General features: G+C 38.0%; 1 protein-coding gene across 3 annotated transcripts in view; it reads left to right on the top strand.

Annotated features, from left to right (window-relative positions):
* Positions 1-22,118, top strand: part of Psmd14 (proteasome 26S subunit, non-ATPase 14) — a 90,770-nt gene that overhangs the window by 9,840 nt on the left and 58,812 nt on the right. For all 3 annotated transcript variants that reach the window (XM_021186006.3, XM_029470729.2, XM_085834851.1), the window contains exon 3: positions 1,435-1,486. In XM_021186006.3, the coding sequence (XP_021041665.1) occupies positions 1,439-1,486 (48 nt within the window). In that variant the 5' untranslated portion in view covers positions 1,435-1,438. The remainder of the gene's footprint in view (positions 1-1,434; positions 1,487-22,118) is intronic.

Genomic DNA, 22,118 nt, shown 5'->3' with positions numbered 1-22,118 from the left:
TCATTTGTACAGATGAATTCATCTGTTGTGAATCTCATAAACATGTTGTGTGAAAGAAAAAGTCAGACCAAAAAAAAAAAAAATACCAAAAAGAGTCTATGATTCTGTTTTTATTCAGTTTGAAAACAGCAGAACTATTTTGTACTGTTAGAAGGCAGAATCCCACCTGTCTGGAGTGGTGGAGTCTGGAAGGGGGCTTGAGAGGTATTTCATGTGGCTTCTTGATACAGGGCATGATGTTTACATCAGCCAATGTGCTGTTCATGTCTTTATCTTTTGTGTGTGCCTTTCTATATGCAGACTGAAGTTTGTGATGTTACAATTGTCAAAGTTGTTACCAGTTGATTCAACAAACATAATTGGGCAGAATTGTAATAATTTAAGTATGTTATTGAGGTTTAGTTTGCAGCCTTTCTAATTGATAAAGCATGAACAAAAATTCTTAATCTCTCAGCACTTGGTTTAGATTATAATTTGTGATGATCTAAATTATACACTGAAGAAGAAGGCACATACATTTTAAGGCTCAGTAATAGTTTTAAAGTTACAAAGTGCTTTGTTTTCATTTTTATGTACTTAGTCACACTGCAGTTCGTTTGAATAATTTGATTCCTTGTTCTGTTTCTGGGACCATGTGAGTACAACTGCCATTTCTTTCCTTTAGTTCTCATGCTTATGAGTATCTTCTTTAGTTATTCCAGATGCTGAAGATAAACTGATATCTCAAAGTTGTAATAATGAACTCTAAATTGTGGTTGAGAGTAGCAGCTGTGAAGGGATGTACGTCTCTACAGAATCTGATAGGAGTGTATCTGTGTGGGCTCTAGAACACTCCTTAATGCAGTTTATGTTTATAGTATTTTCTTTTAATATAATGAGTTCATTTTTAAAAAGCCTTTGATGTTAATTCAGAGATCTGTAATCTACTTACAATGTCTTTCACATGTAGTTTTGATGATAACTGACAAGCCGTAAGTTAATTAGCACAGCACTTACTAATGAGGATGTTAAAATTTAATTTAAAAGTGTAGATTTTTATTTGTACACTCTGAACAAATTGAAGGAAATTCAATCATACATATGATAAGCATTCTAGGCACTCCCCCTCCCCCCTCCAACCAGGTACTTTATTAGGTAACAATAAGAAAATATAATTAACTTAAGGATAGCAAAGTTTTGAAAGTATGCTAAGATTGCTTGTCTTTAAAACTGGGGATAACCCAAAACCAAAGCAGTAAAATAAGGTCTGTTAATTAGCATGGAAGACAGCTTCTTGAATTAATATGTGGTGTTAATTAACAGGAAGTCTGATGTTGTGTTGTAATTACCACCAATATTTTTGACATACTGAGTGACTGAAGGTGAATTATATAGATAGCAATTGAGTAAACACTTTTGTGCTTAGGAACGTTTGCCTTTGTTTCTGTTTTCTAGAAATATGGACAGACTTCTTAGACTTGGAGGAGGTATGCCTGGACTGGGCCAGGTTAGTATGCAGACGGTGGTTTTCCTAGTGTGTAAGCAACAGTCTTTTATGTAGTTATCTTAAGACAAAGAACCAACACATCACCCCATGGTAAGAGGCATACCTTATTGGTGGTTGCTAAATTGCAACATGAAGTAACATTGGAAAGATTTTTATACTTTTCTCCTGGGAATAAGAATTTTTAAATGTTTAGCTGTTTGGTTTAAAATGTTGAGATATGTGAGTTTATAAAGTTGCCTTTTCCACAAACCAACAAACAAACAAAAATGAGACAGAACTTAAAACATGATATTCTTGAGTTTATAATATAAACTTTTTATGTTATACATGAAAAATATAACATGGTAGTAGATCCTGAAAATGAATCTGTATGCAGTCTTAACTCTAAATTTCTGCTATTGTTTGATATTTTTATGGTTTCTTTTATACTGTTATTAGAATTCAGTGATTTTTCAATTGTTTTCCTATTATTTATTGTGTTCATTACTATTGGGTATTTGATTTCTAGGTAGATCTGTCAGAAGACCATCTGTTTGCTTTCAGCTAAGGAATTTCCTTTTTGTTGTGTTGAGGATCAAAGCCCAGGCCTCACACATGCTAAGAAAGTGCTCTACCATTGCTCACCATGCCCGCTGCCTCGCCTCTTTAAGTTTTGATTATATTTCTGCTTATTCGTTTCCTTAATTAATGGGAGGGGTTAGTAGGCACCATTCTCTCCCTGCAATTTAGTCTCTTAGTTACCAGCTTTCCCTCGTTTCTGTATTACTACCAGGATTTGGGCTTCCTTCATTCAAATTAAGGTGTATTTAGAGGAAAAATACAGTTTTGAGACTTAGTAAATGTTTTGTGTGTGTATGTGTTTTAAAAGCACACCTATAAGAATCTTGATTAGTCTTGTCATGGTTCATCACTGAGAATTCCTTTTAGAAAGGTGCCATTTTTTGTGATTCTCTATTGTGTGTTTCAGCGACTTACTTTTCATTTTTGTTAGTTTTGAACATTTTTCATGCTTATTGTTAGCCAGTTTCATCATGGTACTTCATTTTCTTTGATGATGTAATTCACTCTCTGTCATGGAGATACTACAAGCTTATATGCAAATTATTAAGTCATTGCCTTAGCAGACTTCTTAACTGAAGTTGAATCATATCTGAATACCAAACTAACTTTCCTTAGTTATTAGATACAATATTTATCTTGTAAATTTGTTCTGAAAATTTGCTGTACATGAAATAATAGCCACAGACTGAGCTACATTGCTTCACGGTGACTTCTGCACGCCTTTGGAGAATATGGGAAATGCAGTGTTTGTCCAGTAATTTCTCCTGTTTCCGACTTTATTAGCTAGCCTGAGGGTCTAATATGTGTTACTTGAGAACCTGCTATTTTATATATTTTACTCTCTAGTTAGATGGCAAGCTATCAGAAGAATAATGTGTAGAGCTCTTATTTTTGTGGTATCTTTTTAAAAATACTAGATGATCAGTTCTTTTGTTTTTCTTTTAAATATGACTCTTGCAAGTCAGTGTGTTCACTAGGTAGGAAGCTCCATGTGCTTCAGTAGGCCCTGCGTATCCAGAGACTTTACTTAGATATCATTACCTGGGCTGCTTGATTCTGCCATTGACCAAAACTGAGCCCAATCTTTTAGCCATTCTTCCTCAAAATGGGTCAATCCAACATCCCCATATTTAAGTCATATAGTTGATCTTGTTTGGTCTTTAAGTGGCTAGCTGATGCTATCTATGAGTCATTAAAGAACTACTTACTATCATAGCAAACACTGCCTTTAGGGAAGTCCAAAGAATTTTGAGACTTTGTGTCAAGAACTCAAAAGAGAAAATTATATAACCAGGATTTGTTTTCATATTTAGTCTGATTATTTGTATAGAAATAATTCAGTATTTCATTTGAATGTTGTTGGGTTCTTATTTAATGCTAGTTGTTTGTTTTGTTGTTGTATTGGGGATTGACCCCAGGGCCTCTGGCATGACAGATATACAACCACTAAGTTATATCATCAGTTGTGGTACTGATGCCTTTCTTCTTCCCTGCCAAGAAAAATGATTCAGTATTAGGCTTCTGGACAGAGGACATAATGAGTTTTGCTCTGTGCTATTATTGTTAATTATATATATATGTGTGTGTGTGTGTGTGTGTGTGTGTGTGTGTGTGTGTGTGTATACACATATAGTTTCTCTAATATTGGGTTTTTGAGACAGAGTTTCTCTAATAACTCTGGTTGTCCTGTTGCAGACCAGGGTGGCCTTGAACTCACAGACATCTGCTTGTATCTGCTGACCCCCACCCCAACCCCCAATTGCTGATTAAAGGCATGCAACACTATGCCTGGCTGTTTTAAATGGAATAGTTCACAGAAATAATATAGGAATTTTGATCACAAATACTGGTAGTTCATTGTTTTTGAAATTACTTGGCCTTGATTATTTTGTTTACTATTGTGTTTGACAACAAGAATAATTAGTTTCCGAGCATGCTAGTCAATTGACTTTGTATGGATACTATTACTTTTGTGTAGATGCTTGACTTGTCTGGATACTTTTTCTTTCCCAAAGCTAATCCTTACATATTATCAGAAGATCCGACCTCTTATAAGGTTGTTTATGTGTATATTGCACTTTTGTAATGTATGTATTATATGCATGTGTGTAGGTGTACACACTTGAGATCAACAGTGAGTATCTTCTGATCTCTTCTCTCTCTCTCTCTCTCTCTCTCTCACACACACACACACACACACACACACACACACACACAGTTGTATATATGTAGTCTAGTCTCATTCCCTCACATTCATGTCTTTATGTTTTGTTTGTGAACAGCTGAGTTTAACCAGGTGACCATAGGATCAAACTATGGTTGTAGCCTGATGGGTTCACCTGTGGGAACAGAAGTGAAGACTATGACTGGTCAATTCTGCCATTGAATTCACTAGCATCCAGTATTTCATCAGGGTTGGGCATGACCTCTCTCTCTGATCCATGCTTGATTTGATGAGCATGTTAGCCTCATGCAGGCCCAGTATAGGCAACTACAACTGCTGTGATGTCATGAATACAATGGTTGTGTTGTGCTCAGAATGTAGTATTCTGCAGTCCATCTCTGTCTTCCAGCTCTTAAATTCTTTCTACCCAGTCTTCTGCTATGTTTTCTGAGCCTTAAATGGGCTGGTATAGATATCCTGCCATAAGCAGCCATTTGTCTATGTGTTCACTATAGTTCATTGCAAAGGAAGCTTACCTGGGGTAGCATGTTTTGGATTCTGTGGTATGGGTTGGAGGTCTGGTAGAGAGAGTTTAGAGTCCAACCCTATTTAGAAAAATTTTTTGAAGATTTATTTTTTTATTTTTATTTTTATTTTGTGTGTATGGGTGGTTTGCCTGTAGGAATGTCTGTGGACCATGGGTGTGTAGTGCCTTTGGATGCCAGAAGAGGTTATCTGCTGTGTAGGTGCTGGGAACTAAACCAACCTTCTCTGCAAGAAAAACAATTGCTGACTTCTCCCTCCCCCAGTTTGAGAAAGGTTCTTTCACTGAGCCTGGCAGCCCATTAGTTGGCTTTTAGGCTAACTGGCAAGTAAGCCCTGGATCCTCCTATCTCTCTTCCCAGTGGGACTGTTGCAGGCATGTGCTCCTGTCTCTGGTTCTGTACATGTGTGTTGGAGAACTGAACTCAAAGTCATATGCTTGAACAGTTTTTCTCTCTCTTCTTCCTCCTAGCTCCCTGATCCTTGAGGCTTTGATGAAGATAGCCTGTTTAGGACAGAGTGCTCCCACGTCTCTCCCTCTTTGTATATACATTGACTGGTTGTGGGTTTTGTGTTAATTCCCATCTACCACAAGAAGCTTCTCTGATGTGGGTTGACTAGTGCTTTGATCTGTGGGTGTAGCAACATGTCATTAGGAGTCATTTTATTGCTATGCTACTTTAGAAGAATAATAGGAATAATAGTATTAGACTTTTCCCTAGGCTCCTGACCTGTGTAATCTCAGGATCTTGACCACTTGAGCTGTGGAAGATGAGTTCTAGCTCATGAAGTGGTCCTTAAGTCCAAGCAATAAGTGATTGGTTAGTTCTGTAATATTTGTGCCACTATTGCACTAGTATTATTTTGATGTTTTGCAGGAAGATCATTGTTGTAGACTGCAGTGGTAGTGCCTAAGTGATATGAAAATTACTGCTCTCATCCAGTAGCATGCAGAGTACTTTCTAGTGTCATCAGTGCTAGCCAAATGGGGGTGAAGCTTCTGGTTAGGGACCAAGTTCTCTGACTTTGACAGTGTCAATAATAAATAAATGTTGTCTTTAGCAGTAGGACCTGACCTTCAGATTGTGGAGAGCAACCAAAAGCCTTGGCAATAGCCTGTGATTGGTAGTTTTCATGGCCCCTTTGGGCGATGATTCAAGATGTAAACCATTCCTGGAGGTTTTACTAGAGTGTATAAGATATCTGGTGAAATGTTATCTCCCTGACTAGTTGGTGACTCCATTTAGATTCTTCTCTCTCTCTCTCTCTGTCTCTCTCTGTCTCTCTCTCTCTTTCTCCCTCTCTCCCTTTCCCTCCCTCCCCTCCCTCCCTCCCTTTCTTATTTATGAAAACTTCAATAATAGTAGATTTTCATATGGTGTTTCATGTGGACTTCAGTGTTAGTTGTCCCTTCCCAATATCACCTTTTCTCACCATGTTCCCCTCTCTGGTTAATCTTCTTATTCTAGTTTCTCCGTTGTCTTGCCATAACAATATATTATTCTATTTCCCTTCTTTGAGAGATGCTGACCTACCCTGTAGTTCTTTATTTTATACCCAACCTCTCTGGTTTTTTAATTGTAATACAAATATTGAAAGTTAAAAACAGTTTTCTGCAAAGAAGACCTGTGATGTTTGTCCTTTTAGGTCTGAGTTGCCTTGCTCAGGATGATGTTCTCTAGCTCCACCCATTTCTGTGTAAGTGATTATATTTTCATTATCCCTCATCAGTTGCTGAACATCTATGCTGTTTCCAGTGTCTGGCAATTATGAATAGAGCAGCAGGGAACTTAGATGAGCAGGTGTCTCTGATAGGATGTAGAGTCCTTTGGGGATATGCCCAAGAGTGGTGTAGCTGGAGGTAGATTGATTCCCACCTTCCTGAGGGAGCACCACACTGATTTGTATAGTAGCTGCACACGTTTATACTCCCACCAGCAATGAATAAGTGCTGTCATTTATTTTATTGGTCTTGGCCATTCTGACTGGGGTTAGATGAAATGTCAAAGTATTTTTAATTTGCATTTCTCCGATGGCTAAGGATGTTGAACATTTTAAGTATTCTCAGCCTTTAGTGTTTCATCATTTGAGAATTCTCATTTCTGTACCCTATTTTAATTGAGTTATTTATTTTTGTGATGTTCATTTTTCTTTGTTTATTCCAGATGCTAACCCTCTTTCAGATACATAGTTGATAAGGATCTTTCCATTCTGTAGGCTGCCACTTTGCCTGGATAATAGTGCTTTTTTGCTGGAGAGAAGCTTTTCAGCTTCATGAGATCCCATTTATTAATTGCTGTTCTTAGTGCCTGTGCTATTAGTTTCCTCTTTTCCTGTGGCAGTAAGTTCAAGACTGTTCCCCACTTCTAAAGATAATGACTTTCAGAGCAACAAGTCTTATGTTGAGGTCCTTTGATCCATTTGGAGTTGAGTTTTATATAGGGTGATAGATACAGATCTATTTTCATTCTTTTACATGCAGCTGTCCAGTTTGACCAGCACCATTTGTTGAAGATGCTGTCCAGAAATAGACTTTGTATGTATGGGAATGTGATCTATAATTTAGGTGATATTACTGGTGAAGTGGAAGTAAAGTCAGTGAATGCTGTTGAATTAGGTGTCTTTCAGCATGGGAAAATTGAAATTAGATCCCATTCTTATATACGCACAAAGTATTTTTCAGATGGTTGAACCATCTACATAGGAAACCAAACTTTATAGTTTTGGACAGTATACCTATTAGATGGCTATTAGCAGCTCAAACCAAAGTAGACATTGTTAGGAATGGGGAATTGGAGTGTACCTTTACAGAGATCACGAAATTGTGTAGCTGTTGTAAAAAACAGTGTGGTGGATCTTCAGAACATTAAATGTAGAGTTTCCACATGATACAGCAGTCTGCTTCTTGGTATGGGACTAAAGAATTGACAGCATGACTACAACATGTTTGAATAACAGTGTTTAAAGCAATTTTTATATAACAGCCAAAAGATTGAAACAACCCAGCAGTTGAATGGGTAAATGGAATGCGGTGTTTATTTGCATCATGAACTCTTATACATTCACCCTGAAAGGAATGAACTTGTGGTGTATGCTGTAAGATAGGTAGACTAAGAACTGGCCTGGAAATTGCCATGTAGAGCAGGGTTACATAAATCCACTGCCTCTGCCTTCTGAGCATTGGGATCAAAGGTGTGTGCCACCATGACTGTTAAACTCATATTTTAAGTGAGACAAAGCAAGACCTAAGAAGTCATTTTGTTCATCCTTACACCCTTAGGATAAGGCAGCACAGTTGCCTGCCTTGGGGTAGTGTCTCTAACATTTTTTTGTGTCTGTGAGTTAGGGTATCTCTATGTAGCCCTGGCTGCCCTGGAACTCTAGGTAAACCAGGCTGATCTTGAGCTTCACCTGCCTCTTTTTCCTGACTGCTGTGATTAACAGTGGTGTGTACCACTATGCCTGGCTAGGTGTATTACTGATTCTTTCCCCACAAGACAGACAGACGGAACACATAAAGACTAGCAGTAAAGGAAAAAAAAAATACTGCACATTTAGCAGATCTATAAATCATTAAGAACTACAGAAAAAAAGTGAGAAAAAGAACATGTTTTTTATTTCTAGGTTAAGAATGGCCAAGATGAATATGAAAAGAAATTTAGTATTTCTAAATCAGAGAAATGACAACCACAGTTAGTTGTGGTTTTCTTAAATGAAGTAGGTGTCTCAGCTTGGCCTAGAGCTCACTGCCCTCCTGCTTCTGTGCCTTCCGTCCTGGGACTTTAGTCATATATCATCATTTGTAGTGGTTTAATGAGAATGGCCCCTGTCATATATTTGAATACTTGTTCCCTACTTGGTAGAACTGCTTGAGGAAGATTAGGAGGTGTGGCCTTATTGGAGGAGATGTGTCTTTGAGGGTGGGCTTTGAGGTTTCAAAAACCTGTGCGCCCCTCCCCCACCTCTTAGTGGTTGTCATAACAAGTAAGCTCTCAGTTTCTGTTCAAGTGCCATGCCTGCCATGCTTCCTGGCATGATGATCAGGGACTGGACTCTAACCCTCTGGAGACATGAGCCTCCAAATTAAATGTCTTCTTTTCTAAATTGCTTTGGTCATGGTGTTTTGTCGCACCAATAGAAATGGAATGCGATATCCATTGCAGTTTTTATTTTTTAAAAGAAGTCTTTTGTGTTGTATGGTATTGAAAATTTAAGGGAAAAATTCTCATAAAAGGTGTTTTCTCTTATTGGGGGAGTGATGGTATATGGACTAGGAGGAGTTACTTAAGGTTGTAACTCGGTGCTTAGAACATCAACTAACAAATGTCTTTTAAAGGAACACATTGTATAGGAACTAAAAATGGTTAAAGTCACTTTGGCATATCTAGTAAAGCTGAAAATACCCAAACTTATGTGATTCAGCAAGTACAATTTTTTCACTTTAGAGATTCTTAAAACATGTATATCAAGGAACACTAGAAATATTGACAAACTGACAAATGTCTATTTGAGGCAAATGTATGAAGCAGTATTATGTAGGAGTGAAAAAGAACTAGAATCTGTACATCAGTCTACACAGACCTTATAAACAAGAAAAGTTAAGGTTATTTAAAAACAGTAAGTAATACTTTCCAAGCGGACAGAACTGAGTAAAGTACTACGGTTTCTATGGAAACACTCAGCTGTACAACCTCCTGCACTGACAGTAATGTTTTCTGTTTTCTGTTTGAGGTAGGGTCTCATTGTGTAGCCTAGGCTGGTTCATGATTTTGTGAGTATTGTGATTACAGGCGCATGCTATGATGTTTCCAACATGTTTCCTGTTGAACACTTACTGGCACACACTGGGCTTTGCATCTTAAATTTGCACACTGAGCTTCTAAGTTTTCAGTTCATGTTATCATTTAAGACAGTTTTGTTTTCATCATACCTATTTAAAAACATGGCCATGCAGGACTGGTTGTCCTTCACCGCACAGCTTTGTGGGATGTTGTCTATGTTGAGTGCTTCAAAAGCACGCTACTGAGCAGTGCAGTGGTCTTCCTGAGGCTGCCTGTGGTACTTCATTTTAAACGGCCCCAGTGCTTCCACAGGCTTGCTCCTCTACAACAGAGAATGCTGTGAGAGTGAGGGAGCACTGGGGACACAAGCGGGTGGATTAATGGTGACACAGCCTTCCTTTTCTCTTATTCTGCCCTTTGTATCTATCCCGTTTTTATTAGAGTACATTCTTGCCCAGCGTGGCACCCTGTTAATCAGTTCTTTATCTCTTTATATTATAAACACTAGAGCTTGAATAGTTGGAAGGAAAATGCTTACAAAAGTTCTGCTAAGAGGGCTGGAGAGAGTGCTTAGGAGTCCTTTCTGCTTCCAGAAGACCCCAGTTTGACCAGCACTCTTCCCAGGTCCAAGAGATCCAAACCCTCTTCTAGCCTTCATGCATACTGGAACACACATCTCTCTCTCACACACACAAATATAAATAAAACATTTTTTTAAAAAGAGCTGGGCACATGAGCTCACCACTCAGGAGGCAGAGGCAGGCAGACCTCTGAATTTGAGGCCAGCCTAGTCTTCAAAGTAAGTTCCAGATCAGTCAGAGCTGTTATAGAGAAACCCTCTCTCAAAAATCAAAACAAAACCAAAATTTAAAAAGAGACACCTATGTGGTGGGCTTGGAGCCAAGCTCAGTGGTGGATCTTGACAGACAGCATAGTTCTCTGGGATGATCCCCAGCACTGCCAACAAAGACTGAATAGTAAAGTAATTCAATCCAGCAGTTGATAAGTACCTCAGTCTGTTTTGCAGAAAAGCAAATTTCTTACATCTTTGAGAAACTACTTAGAATGTATTCTGTTTCCATTATAACTGTCGCTCAATAGAGTTGGTTTTAATTTAGTATGTTCCTTCTTCCCTGTTTCTGATTATCTTTCTTTCCCAGTGTGGATTCTGCTTACTGTACATATTTCCTATTTCCTAGACTAAAAGGGGCCCCTGGATATTATATTGCTGATTTGCTACAGTGCTCTTAACTTGAAGGCTTTCAGTTTGATCTACTATAAAGATTGTAATCTCATAGACAGACAACCAGGTACTTACAACTATGAGGCATTGCTCATGGAATTTATAGCAAGTGTATGGGTCCTGAAAAAGAATCCACTTAAATGTTGGACATTTTGTCAAGATTCCTATCTAGTACTTCAGAGAAGTGTGTCAGGTGAGCACAGGGCTAGCAGAGCATCATCAGGTGTTCTGATGTGAGAGTTTTCTGTTCAGTCTTTTCACTCCTTCTTCATAACAATCTTGCAAAGGTAGAGATAATTATTCTCATACTATGGGTTGAGTCATATACTAATAGGAAGTTTTGTTACAGGTCTTTCAGATGCCAAAACCTATACTATGCCAATAGTTAATGTTTGAACTATTTTCTCGTTACTACCTATATGCCTCAAAAGTTAATTAAAATTGAAACACTCATGATTTGTACTGCAAAATGTAGAAGAAGAGTAATATACTTAGGTTTTAAAAACTTTTAGAAAATGTAGTGTTTGAAAGGGTTATTCTTGGGTTTAATGGTTAATACTGCTATTAGAGCAGACTTTAGTTCCCCATACCCACATCAGACTGCTTGAAATCACCAGTAATTCCATTCAGTTCAGGCTTCTGGCCTCTATGGTGACCTGAACTCACACCCACATGCCCTCACACATACACATAACTACAATAATGAACCTAAGTCCTAAAATAGAAAAGAGAGAGCTGGTTTTTATTTTGGCATGGAATATTTGATTTCTGTGTTAGGAATATTTAAATCATGAGAATATTTTTTATTTCCTGTGATAATGTGTATTTGAGCTTGTTGATTAGGTTGAAGTTACAAATAGTACAACTTTTAAAAGAATATTTGCATTTTCGAGTCCTAAAAATCCCCACATTTTTCTTGTTACTCACAAATGGGTTATTGCTCTAAATTAATTGCCAAAATGTGTTGTTTTACTAAGAAAGGACGCTGTGAAAGAAGCTCCCCTGGTACCGCGGTGGCCGGTAGGTTGTACCTTGACTTGTGTATGAGAAGAGGCCCAGGGAGCTGGGTGATTTAAATAATAGACTTGCCAATTAGCCATCAAGTGCTTCCATCTGTGAAATTGTTGATCAGATGGGTTAGCTGGGTTGTTTCCAGACTAGGGCATCATAAATGGCACTTGAAAACTGTCACTTTGATGGTGAGGTTTCAAGTTATTACACTGCTCGGTGCTGTGGAACCTTTTTTTCCTTTTGCAGCACCATGTTTTTTTAGAACACACTGATCCCACTTATGAATTCTGTGGCATGCAGAGAACTTGGGAGACCTGCCACTGATGGAGAGTTCTGCTTAATCTGCTGCTCTGGCCTGTGCTGCCTTTAAACCACAGTGGAAACAGCTTCTTTCATGGCCTTCACAGTCATGTTGGTTGGTGATCTGACTGGCACAGGCAGGCAGTGTGCGTTGCCTGTTGGCCATGTAACTGGCATACTGGCAAGTTTCTTTGTACTTTGCCATCAATAAAAGCTCATTTTCAAATGTCTCCTTTATAGAAGTATAGTAGCCTAAAGTCATGTGAGTGTTGAGATTTCTCATGTAGCACTTGTGTAAAATGGCTTTGCACTGTTCTTTACATTTTGTAAGAATTTAAATCACTTATCAGTAACTTACATTTTAAAATTCAATAACTTAGGAGTATAAATTTCTATAAATAAAAAACCCTTCTTCACTGTTGTTTATCTTTATGGCTTGCTCTTCTGTGTTATAGGAAGCTTTCCTTAGTTGAGTCTTTAAATGCTTGTGGATGTGTTTACACACCAGAGTCTGACTGACAGTCCTGGGGGTAGGCTTGTGCTGGGCTTTTCTTCTTTTCTCAGTAGGCCCTGAATTTTGAACAAACTTCCTGGCCTCTAGTTTGTGTAGGAAAGAAATCTGAGACTGCCCTCTCTGCCTGTGCTGGCACAAGTTGCTGAAGTCACTGGGAGAGGCAGTGTCTTTATTTGGGGAATAGTTGACAGTCTGCTCTGGAGTTAGGCAAAGGGACTGAAATCCATGGCTAAGGCAGTAGAATGCGATATTAGGTAACTTTGTAGTGATTTGGGTTCAATTTTTTATTTTCTCAATGTATTTTTCCCCCCATATATTGGTATCATGCCCAGGCCCTTAACTTTCACTTGTAGACAGTCTCAGTGAGAAAATTACGAACTCTTGTAATTTGGAATCTTGTACTTTCGGGAAAAAAAATACTGCATTTCCCTTTTTGTTTGGTGAGTTTGGATGCTAGTCCTTCTCTGTAGGAGAATGCCCAGTATTAAGTAGGTAACAGTATAACACTAGCTAACTGGGAGGTTGCCCTTCACGGGTGAGAAGTAACTTTAGTATATCTGAAAAATAGTACATTTGATTAAAAAATAGTCTTATAACACAGCTGAAAGACTGTTGCTTTTAAGTACACCTCTTTGGTGAGAAAGCAGAAGTATAAAAAGGAGAAGAGGACTAGACTGAAGAGTGTGACCTATAGTTCTCTTCAGAGAGTACCAGGACTTTCCCTTGTGCCTTTGAACACCATCCCTTGCATACTTTGTAAGCATTCTTCTGATGTGTTTTCCTCTTCCTTTCGCCTTAGTTCCTCAGAAGTAGGAACTGTGTGGGAGTTTTTGTCTCTTCCTAAGCAATGTTTTGAATAAACGAGTGCTTAATGATATGCAGGTAATAGCAGTATTTCTAGGAAGTACTAAAAAGGTGGTTTTAATTCTTTAATCTCTATTATGCCTGTGAACTTCTCAGCCTTTTGTGCTTCTAATCAGCATAAATCAGCAGATTTTTGTTGTTGCATGAGAAATTAGATGTTTTTATAAGCAAATAATTACTTTTAAATATACCTGTATTAAATGTATCTATGATATATTGCAGAATTTAGAAGTTAAATTTGTTGAATTCTGCATCCCCCTACCATTCCCTGCTCTGTTCTGTAGAAACAGCTGTTTCCTGTTTCTTTCTGGCCTTTCAGAGATACTGCCTATCAGTTGTGTCTGATGGGACTTTCATCAGGTAGATGAAATGGAAAGGAAGGCAGAAATACATAGAAATAAAGCCATATATAACTGATAATGACTGAAAACTAAATGTTTATTTAGCTTTAAATAATTTGTTTAAATACCTTCTTTTTTTTTTTTTTTAAAGATTTATTTACTTATTCATGTAATGTGTGTGAATACACTGTAGGTGTCCTCAAACACACCAGAAGAGGTCATCGGATCTCATTACAGATGGTTGTGAGCTACCATGTGGTTGCTGGGAATTGAATTCAGGACCTCTGGAACAGCAGTCAGTGCTCCTAACCACTGAGCCATCTCTCCAGCCCTTAAATACCTTCTTGAAGCAGTGGCTACTATATTAGATGGTGTATTGTACATGTTACTTATAGTGTAGACTGGGGATTATTTCATCCCAAATCCGTATGCATAAAGCTCCCTCCCCAAGTGCTGACTGTTGAACACTGGGCTTTGTGAATGTTAGGCAAAGTGCTCTACTATGGAGTTAGATCTTCAGCTCTAAAGCTTGGGTTTCTTAACTCATACTTTTCTCTGGCTTTTTGTTTTTGTTTTAATTTTTGGTGTAACTATGATTTAGCCAGTCCTCTATTCGTAAATACTTGTTTTCTATCACACTTTGGGTGATTGTTACCTTTGGTTTACAGTTCTTCTCCAAGAGGCTAAAATTTCTAGAATGGATGGTCATGTTAATCAGAATTGGTTTAGCTTGCCTAGAAATATCACAGGCTTTGGTTCTGAATTTAAGCTTTACCGTGTACATGAACATTCTGGTTAACTTGGAGCCCTGGCATCTTCATTTATAACAATTACTGTTAGTTGCTTTTCTGTTGCTGTGATAAGACCCTATGACCGAGGCAATTTATAAGAGGAAGGGTTTGTTTGGGTTTATGAGTCCAGAGGGAAACTTGCTTAGTAGCAAGTAGTTCAGTGGATATGATGGCTGGAGCAGAATATCTCAAACTGTAAGCAAAGAGGACAAACTGGGGGTGGTGCCAGACCTTGAAACCTCAAAGCCCACCCTTAGTGACATATGTCCTCCAACATAGCCACAGCTCCCAAGCTCCCCAAATACCAATACCACCTGGGGACCAAGTATGCAAATGCCTATGACTATGGGGGACATCTCACTTAAATTACCAGATACTTTGCAGTTATTAATCCGCATTGATGGATCTCTCAAATGGTGCTAGAGGTTCAAGTGAGAGAGTGATGATAGCAGCACTGTTACTTACTTGATTGATAATGGAAGCATAAAACAAGCCCAAAGGTAAGTGTGGCTGAACATTTAGACTAGTATGAGCTAACTTGTCAGATTTATACGTACGGCCAGTCACTCCACCTTTTCCTTACTGGACCTCCCTGAATTGTGTGTGGCCATTTTAAAACTATTTTTATATTAACTGGAGTTTGTGTATCAACTGGCAAAATTGCATTTCAAGTTGTTAATGATGCTTTGCTTATCAGCTGGTAGTTAAATTTAGGCATAGTCACTGTCTTAATACTGGATTGAATGTATTTGAATGTGTATGGCTTATCAGTAGAAGACAGGAAATGGGAAAAGCTCATGATACTTAGAATAAGCAGTTTACGTCTGAAATTTGTATGAGTTTGGATACAGTTTGTCTCTTTAGTATTTTCACTGATTTTGCTTATTTGAAACAAAACTCCTAGAATTATATTAGAAAGTTAAAATGTATAACTTGTTTCCTTGGCCATAGGTGATCTCATATTAAAAGCTTCTTCAGGTCAGCACTTAGCACTGCCCTTTGAATGTTTAACTTTAGAAGTAACTTACCAGGCAGGTAAAGGCATGTGCTGCCAAGGCTCTTGACCTGGGTTTGGTCACTGGGACTCATGTGGTAGAGAGAATCTATTCCCAGTGTTGTCTTCTAACCTCTTATTTGTATGTCATTACATGTGCATATAAGCACAAAGAAACAAAGAGACATAACATACTCAAATTTGTGTGTGTGTATATGCATATATATGTATATATATTTGTTTAAGTACACTATGACTGTCTTCAGACACACCAGAAGAGAGCTTCAGATCCCTTTACAGAGCCACCATCTGGTTGCTGGAAATTGAACTCAGGACCTCTGGAGGAGCAGTCAGTGCTCTTAACCACTGAGCTATCTCTCCAGCCCTTCAAATTATATTTTTTTTTACTGAGGTGTTTGTTTGAAATCAGTGCCTAAAGTTTTCCAAGTATCTACTTTAAGAATCAGTTTCAGACATGTTCTGTATTTGTATGGGGGGGGGGGGGGAGGAAAATGTGTTCGGTTTGTTTTCCTTTCTTTTTCAGCCTCTACCTAAAAAGCATATTTGTGTATTAAATTCAGCTTAAGGAAAAACAAAGTATTGAACTTTATATCTGAATTTAGTACATATTTCTTAAGTGTGCATGTTATATTGAAATTAGATTTGCTATTTTTTAGTAGACGCCAGTAATCTTCAGTATTAAAGGTTTATTGTTAGAAGTAGTAGGAGGAATAGCAGTTATGTGCCAGGCTCTATACCAAATGTATTCCATATGTTATCTCATTTAATCCTTACATTAACCAGTAAGTACCATGTGGTATGATTAGCATCATTCACAAAAAAGTGAGTCTTTTAAGCAATAAAGATGCAACCTCAGATGTAGGCTTTCTGATTCCACAGTATTCCTATGTCATTGATATCCTCATTGATATTTTCATTTGGGAAGGGATTAAGGATTAATCAGATTGTTGCCAGGCATTGTCATCTTATATACTTGAGGCTTAGGTAGTTAAGGTTAGCATTGTGAATTGCCATTCATAGCTGCCACTGTAGTTGACTTTGAACTGTAGGAATATGTTTTTCTGAGTGTATAAATAAGGTACATTTGCTGGGCATAGTGATGCACATATTTAGATCCAGTATTTGGGAGTCAGGCAGATCTCTGGAGTTTGAGTGGCAGAAAGAAAATTGGATCAGGAATATGGTTTCAATATTTGAATGTGTCTTTAGAGTTGTAGCTTGTATACGTTTTTCGTCTACCTATATTTCCTCACATTTACATTTGATCTAGTTAAAAGGCCAAGAAAACTTCCTGTGTTTAAAACAAAACAACAGATAGTCATTTTCTTCAGGGACATGTTTGGGTCTCTGGAGAGTAAATTAAGTCTTTTGAGACTGGATTAGTTATCCACCAAACTGGGTTGTTTTAAAGCCAGCCTAGTACCACCTCTAAGCGTCTTAGAGGCATGTATTCTCCTACATGAGCTTGTTGGCTGTTGTAGCATACATTGCCATCATGGAAATGCCATTAATTATAAAGTCTTCACCCAAAGCAGAACAAATTTCTTAGACCTCTATAGATTAAGCTAAATGCATCAGTTTTCTTTATGAGCCTCCTAACTTCAAGTTTCTTGTTATATATAGCAAGGGGATGAGGAGGAAACAAAATATATTCAGAGTGAGTGTCCAATAGTAGATGAACAGTTTTTAAAAGTGATGCTTGTACATAATGTAGTGTTATTATGTACATGGAGGAAAAGTGAAATGTGGGAGAAGTGGAGAGCATTGTTATGTGAAATAAGCTAGGCATAGAAACACACACAACACAGGATCTTACATGTAGAAGAAAAAAGAAAGATCCCAGAAAAGTAGAACTCCATATATCAAAACATCATATAATATCTCATAAGTATGTATAATTATTGTTTTGATTAAAAAAAAGAAGAAAATGTGTTTAACACCACAACCTGCCAAGCACCAGAGCTTAGTAACAGAGTACAATGTACCATATCCACTGTTTGTTGTAGGGGATTAGTCTAATGCTGCTTGTATTCAAATTCTAAATTCTGTACCCCCAAGATTTGGTTGCTCCCCAAACTAGGAGATCCTCAGGTATACCAGCTTTTGTTGAATAAACCTTGTCCTCCAAGTTATACCTGATTGGTTACTAAAGATGTCTACAGCGTAGGTGGGGCAGAAGAAAGGTGGAACAAGAGATCACTAGGAGAGAGGGAGAGGGAGGTGTGGAGGAGGAAGAAGGAAGCCACCATGGGGTAGGCGAATCGTCAGCACAGGGCCGAGAGGGCCGGCCTTTTGGAGTAGGAGTCGCCCAGGCAGAACATGGCTGATCTCTCAAGGTTATTGATAGGGAAGTAGACAAAATAGCACAGAGGGTTGATATCTGCCCAGCTCTAGTGCTTTAAAGTTTATTATAAATATAAAGGCTTTGTGGTTTTTATTTGAGAACTAAATGATCTAAGGTGAGGTAGAAACCCTTAAATAATATTTGCCACAACAGTTTGCCCTCCTGGTTATACTCATGATGTGGAGGCTGACCAGCCCCTAAAGATTGTTATCATAGCAACCTAGGAAAATCAAAGTGTGAAGTGTGGTTTCTTCTGACTACCCATTATTGTAAAATATGTGTTAGGAGGGTTGAGAACTATCAGTAGAACCACACTAAGTCAGGGACTGTCTTGAAGTAATAAAAGCCAAATAAGGGGTTATGTGCAATGTGATTCTATTATTAGCACCATAGGGAAAATGAAAACTAACATAGATGGCAGCACAGCAGCAGTTCTCTGTTAGTAAAGGGTTCACGAACAGATGTCCAGGAGCATGCTATGCACACTGAATGATGGGTGTTCAGCACTTGCTTGTAGTGGTGCTTTCGCACGTGTGTGCAGTGTTCCTAGATATTCATGGAGGACAAGTTTAGGATCCCCTACAGGTAAAATCTTTGGTGCACAAGTACCTTATGAAAGGTCATGATATTTTTATTAGTATTTATGTGTAGACTCCTGTATAATTGAGGTCATCTCTAGATTGCTTAAGATATTTATTAATAGTCATGCTATCTTCTCTAGGGAGAAAAAAGGTCAGTATAGGTGCAGCTCCCCCAACCAATGCCTTGAGCTTGTGTCAAGTTAAATAAAACTAGCCAGCAGTCAAATTGTTGTATAGCTGTCACCATGGTACATCTCTGTTAATTGTAGCTCTGGTAACATTAAACAAGAATTGCTTCTTTCTCTGCACCAGTTATTTCCTTGGGGAAGAAGTACCGAGCAGAAGAAACTTAGGAAAGAAGTTATCTTAACTCAGTTTCTTGCTTGGCAAGGTAGACAGTGATGGTGGTTCCTGCCGTTCTGGCACAGAGAGTTTGTTATATCCAGTCTGATCAGGAAACTGAGTCTTCAGACCAGAACAAGGACTACCTGTCATCCTCTAGCCCTGCCACATGGCCCTTTGGCAGATAGCTTGGCTCCATGTCCACAGGGGTCCATGGGTTCCAAACAGAATGTCTAGCTGGGAACCCAGTGTTCACATCCATGTGGGAGATAAATTACGGATAACACTTTTTTCCTACTCACTGTCAATTACCATTGTACTTTATATTTTTGACTTTGGCTACTTTTAAGTCCTTTTGTGACTGAGGCATATTGCATATGTATCATAAATTCCAGAGTTTTTAATCTTTTTTACTGCTGAGAGTTTGTCACTATATATTGTCACTGCTCTAGAGTTAGTGGAACCTGTGAGAGTTACACCAATAAATGAGGCATACTAGAGACTCATGTAAGAGTCAACTTTAGTCAGAGTCTCAGACAGTTTATACTCTCAGGGTTTAAAAAGGTAACCTGGGGGCTCGAGAGATGGCTCAGCAGTTAAGAGCACTGACTGCTCTTCCAGAGGTCCTGAATTCAATTCCCAGCAACCACATGGTGGCTCACAACCATGCTGTAGTGGGATACCCTCTTTTGATGTGTCTGAAGACAGCTACAGTGGACTCATATTCATAAAGTAAATGAATAAATAAATGAGTAAATCTTAAAAAAAAAAAAGGAAGAAGAAAGGTCACCCAAGTAAAGCTCTCATGAGTTGCACTGTAAACAATCACAGTGACAAGCCATCTGAGGCAAAACTATGTTTTTTTCCATAAAGGAATATAAAGGATAGTTTGAACATTTAATTGAATAATAACAGCAAGCAATAATGAGTAATCTGAAGTAAACTGTCCTATCTGCTGCACCTGTGAAGGGTACAAGAAACATATTTCAAGAACAATTCCATGTTGTGAAGAAACTGAGCTTTCTTCTCAAGCACTCAGAGCTCCCTCACACGCATGTCTCCATTCACGACCTGTTCCCCTCGACAGTATGTGTGTGCTACCTCTGTTTATCTATTCATCCACTGGGATTACTTGGGCTATCTCCCACTCCTGGTGACTAATGCTGCTACCAACATTGAAGATACATGGTTGAGTCTGTATGAATATTCAGCTTTTTTTGTAAATGTAATCAAAAGTGAGTTGCTGGTTTTTGAAAAACTAATGTGTTGTTTTTTTCCTCAGACCATTACCTAATTACTTGAGAGTGGGAAAAAATGACTAAGTAGTTTCAGTTCCAGTTGCTCTTTCCTTTGTGAAGGGCTGTATTTCTCTTTAACATCATTCTCTTTGTGCCTGAAGGACATAACATTTTGTGATGCACATATGCTGCCTGTCTTAACGGTTAGCCAATCCTCCCACCCTTTCTACAGCTAAGCTTTTCTGTTTATTTTTTGAAAACTTTACTTTTTGAAAGATTTAAAAAAAATAATAAAACTGTTGAGTTTAAGGGTCTTTTCTGTAGGCACAACCACCTTACATAATTTCAAGTATTTTCTACCAGTCTGACTTTTCCCCATTCTGGTGGTGACCTTTGAAGAACAAAAGCTTTAACTTTGAAGTCATCTACCGTCTAGTATTATAAACTTCCAAGTTTTCTGGTTTTAATATTGTCTTAGTTATATGTACAATGTCTTGTCTTGGCCCCCCCCCCCCCATACGAGCAATGGCCCTTCCATGTGTTTTGTTAATTTAAGTGATTTCCTTAGTGTACTGGTGAAAGGACACTTGTTTCCAGTATTGTTTTTCCCACTAATCCTTTTGGGTGATTCTCTGGATTCAGGTTCGTTTTCATACACATGTACTGATTGGCACATAGTTGAATACATAGAATCTGAGGACCCCTAGAATTTTAAGATGGCTCCAGCTGTTTCAGTCTCCCTATAACCTTGGCTGTTTCGCTTCAGCTCATAGAGCACACCAGATTTCTGGGATTCACTGTACTGCACTTTACCTTGGGAAACTAGGATGGCTATAGGGAAGGCTCATTGCATTTGTTTCCCAGTTGTTACCTTGGCTTTTCTGCTACATTGTCACAAACTATTGTTTCACTTGGCTTTGTTCTTTGCAGGTGAGGATAGAAATCTAAATTAGGCTATTTTTGTTGTTTTGGTTGGTTTGTTTTTTTGTTTTGTTTTGTTTTGTTTTTCTTTATCATCCCTCTTGTGAGAAGGTGAGGCCTCAGAACAATTACATAGTTTAGGCTGGCCTTGAACATTTAGTTCTCTTGCCTCAACCTCTAGTAATGACTGGCAAGTACCACCTACCTAATCCCTAATTTATTTTTAATGGAAAAATTGACTTTGGAATAGGTGTTCTAGAAGAGTGATTCTCAACCTTCCTAATGCTGTGACCCTTAAATACAGTTCCTCATGTTGTTTAATATTAGACTGTAAGAGAATGTACTCAAATTGAAGAATTAATTTAATTCAACTTAACAGATAATGGTATTGTTCTTAGAGGTAGTGAATAGACAGTGTGAGATTGAGGCATATATGTTTCTGTGTGCAATTAAAATTTGATATATAGGGCAAGATTTCTTAAGTGTGATAGTACTGATAATAGAGACAGATTGATCCATTTACGTTGACATTTGAAATGTATTTTCTCAAAATAACGTTTAGAGTTTCCTTTAGTTAGCATTTATGGAACATGTAATATTTTCAAGGCACTCTTGTATTTTATGATCATGAAGTGATTAGTGTGTTTACAACTGTGTAGTTGTATTGTTATTATAATCTTAATTTTTCACATGCATAAGTTAGATCCTAGGTTAATCCCCAGTATGTTTAAAAAATGAAAAGTTTGGGAACAGGCCATGGTGGCACACACTTGTAATCCTTGTACTCTAGAGAGCAAAACAGGAGTCTAGAAAATTTGAAGCATGTCTGGACCAAACAATGAAAGCCTGCGGTGGAGATGGGGAGAAAAGAAAAAAGAAAATTAAATAGCTGGTTTGTTCAATAGATTGTAGCTTTGCCTTAGCAGCAGAAGAAAGTGTATAAAATAGTGTTTAACAGTATTATAGAGAGTAAAGATGCACTGATGGCCTTCATATACTAGTGATTACTTTATACTAGCATAATAAATGAAAGGTGAGTTGAAAAATTATGTAATTATGTTTACATTCAGTAAACAAT

This window comes from Mus caroli, unplaced genomic scaffold (assembly GCF_978045245.1).
Source record: "Mus caroli unplaced genomic scaffold, Mus_caroli_1 scaffold_2, whole genome shotgun sequence".
Taxonomy (NCBI): domain Eukaryota; kingdom Metazoa; phylum Chordata; class Mammalia; order Rodentia; family Muridae; genus Mus; species Mus caroli.
Note: the sequence above shows the minus strand (reverse complement) of the source record. Positions and strands in the feature narration are given on the sequence as shown.